Source organism: Centroberyx affinis, unplaced genomic scaffold (assembly GCF_046629955.1).
Source record: "Centroberyx affinis isolate AG114_WGS23_722 - 3 ecotype Tasmania unplaced genomic scaffold, CSIRO-AGI_Caff_v1 ptg004108l_1, whole genome shotgun sequence".
Taxonomy (NCBI): domain Eukaryota; kingdom Metazoa; phylum Chordata; class Actinopteri; order Beryciformes; family Berycidae; genus Centroberyx; species Centroberyx affinis.
This window is the reverse complement of record NW_027281886.1, coordinates 122,566-125,000: the sequence shown is the minus strand read 5'-3', so window position 1 is coordinate 125,000 and position 2,435 is coordinate 122,566. Positions and strand designations below refer to the sequence as shown.

The window sequence follows — 2,435 nt, the reverse complement described above, 5'->3', positions numbered from 1 at the left end:
CAGTCATGCTCATTTACATACCCAAACGCACAGGCACGTACAGCATAACCGCACAGTGTTACCCCTCTCTCACTGCTCCTTTTCAGTGACACAATGCTTTTTTTTCTGATCCCTACCCGCCTACTCTCCACAGTCCTTCCCATCATCCCTTGCTAGACCGCGGGGCTCCGGACCTGAGCAGGGTGAGCTCCGTGGAAGACTGGCTGGCTGCGCTGAAGATGACCCAGTACCGAGACTCCTTCCTGGGCTCTGGGTTCACCTCCCTGCCCCTCGTCACCCAACTCACTGCCGAGTAGGTCTACCTGTCTAACTGCCGGTCTTTTTGTCTGTCTCTCCCTTCCTGCCTCCTTCTTCACACAGCTCACTGCTCTGTGTGAATGTCTGTCTGTCTTTCTGAACAATTTTCTTTCCTTCCTCATGATTAAAGGAGCTACATGTTGCATTTTTAAACATCAATATATCATTGTCAAATTGACTGTGATACATTGGTATAATTACTGTAAACAAATAAGACCATGGTCACAGCGATTGGAAGCCTCGGCCTCACAAGTGATATTGTTAGTGCTGGTGTTCCTCGAAATTAAGACCACATTTCCCATAAACCCTGTTAGTTCCTGTCACAGAGGGTCTTTGCTGCTCGTCCCCTCCATCACTCCACATGCGTTTGTTTTCTCTTTTGCTTTACTGAAGAGGATGAATGTTGGAAGTGATTTTCCTTTGGCCTTTCACTCTTTCCACCATCTATGATTGAGAGAAACTCTGAAAGCTTTAGCTCCATATATGCTGGAAGAACAGCACAGACTGTTGTGTGCCGTAAATCAATATCCCTTTGTGCTGTAAAGCAATAAAGCAGATTTCCCACCAAATCTAACCTGCTCGCACACAATGGTGATGGTTCCTTTGTGGTAATTAAATTAATATATCAAAATCATTGTAATAATGATTTATTGGTGTTAAAATGCTACGCATAGCACCTTTAACAATACCCGTATTGATATTATGTAAATAAGTCATATAATCTATGTGTATATATGTTGAATCCTCTGAGATTAATATTTGAATTCAGAGAAATATCCACTTCTTGAATAGAGTGAATTGTAAGTGATTACAACCCAGTCCAGATCTGTGTGTCTGTTTGTGTGTTTTACCAGAGACCTGCAGAGGATCGGAGTTTCCCTGGCCGGACACCAGAAGAAAATCCTGACCAGTGTCCAGTCAATGAGACACAACATCGATGACCAGTCTCCTACTGAGTCTGTGTAACCACAGAGGGGAGTGATATGAAACATCATGACCAGTGTACAGTCCATGAGAGAGTACACTGACCACTGATGACCAGTCACCTTCCCACTTCTAGCTAACACTCATACACTTTCATTTGACAATAGGGGGTGAGATGTCAACCGCTGTACATTTTTGAAGAAACCACTTTGACCCCTCTAGTGAGTCTGTCAGGCCACAGCAGTCCCCAGGTCCCTCATTGGACTGATTTCACTCACACCATTGGGCTTCCCAACATGATTCAAACTGAATGCCTACTGGGAGGGATGCAAAATGGCTACCGCAAAATGATGGCAGAGTCGAGTTGTGAAATGAAAGTGAAAATAAGTGATGATGTAGAAAAACAAAAAAAAAACGAGAGACCATTTTGTTCATTCTCTTTTTACTGAATCTGTCTGACCTTAAAGGGGCTACAGTTTCAGTCAAACTGCTGTCTGAACTCCCCACTCCCACTCACATAAAAACTTTAAGTTTGCCTCCCATATGCAGACCAGTTTTGCAAATAGCAGATACTTTGAATCAGACAATCACAGACTCATACTTACACTCATAACACCGGGGGGGGGAGTTTCTTTGTAACTACTCTATCTCCTGATACAGCACCCGCTTTTACCAACTTGACTGTTTGATTCATGGATGACATGGCCTGGTTTTTATACAAGGAGAAAGCACCTGCACATACTACTGTGAAGAGAAATGTGTGTCTGAACAGGTACAGGGACACAAACTGCACCAAAAGCATGACAAAAGGTCTCTAAAGCAGTGTTTCTCAATCTAGGGATCAAGACCCAAAGTAGGCCAAAGTAGTAGTTAAAATTAGCAGTATGTTTTGATGAGCCTATTAATCAGTTTGGGTGTATAGGTCAAAATGCCACCCTTTGAATCCAGACAATAAAGCTAATTGAGGCACTCTCAGCCAACAGATGAACGGGACTTTGAATCTTTGTCTTCATATTGAAGAGCCTGTACATATTATGATATGGGATGTTTACTTCCTAGTCGCTCATTTGCTTCCATTTTTGCCAACAGCACAGAACAATTAATTGTCACTGGAGTATTTGTGAGTTCTGCGTTCCCTATGATTATCTTCCTCTGGATGACTCATCATTTGAACAAACTTTGAAGTGTTGTGGACTGCAGTCAAAAAACTAGGT

The 2,435-nt window shown here is 42.8% G+C and overlaps 1 protein-coding gene across 1 annotated transcript in view; it reads left to right on the top strand.

Annotated features, from left to right (window-relative positions):
• The window catches only part of LOC139663734 (ephrin type-B receptor 1-like), a 31,758-nt gene extending 30,495 nt beyond the window's left edge, over positions 1–1,263 (top strand). The window contains exons 14-15 of the mRNA XM_071542458.1: positions 134–292; positions 1,152–1,263. Coding sequence (XP_071398559.1) covers positions 134–292; positions 1,152–1,263 — 271 coding nt within the window. The remainder of the gene's footprint in view (positions 1–133; positions 293–1,151) is intronic.
• Positions 1,264–2,435: the final 1,172 nt, after the last annotated feature.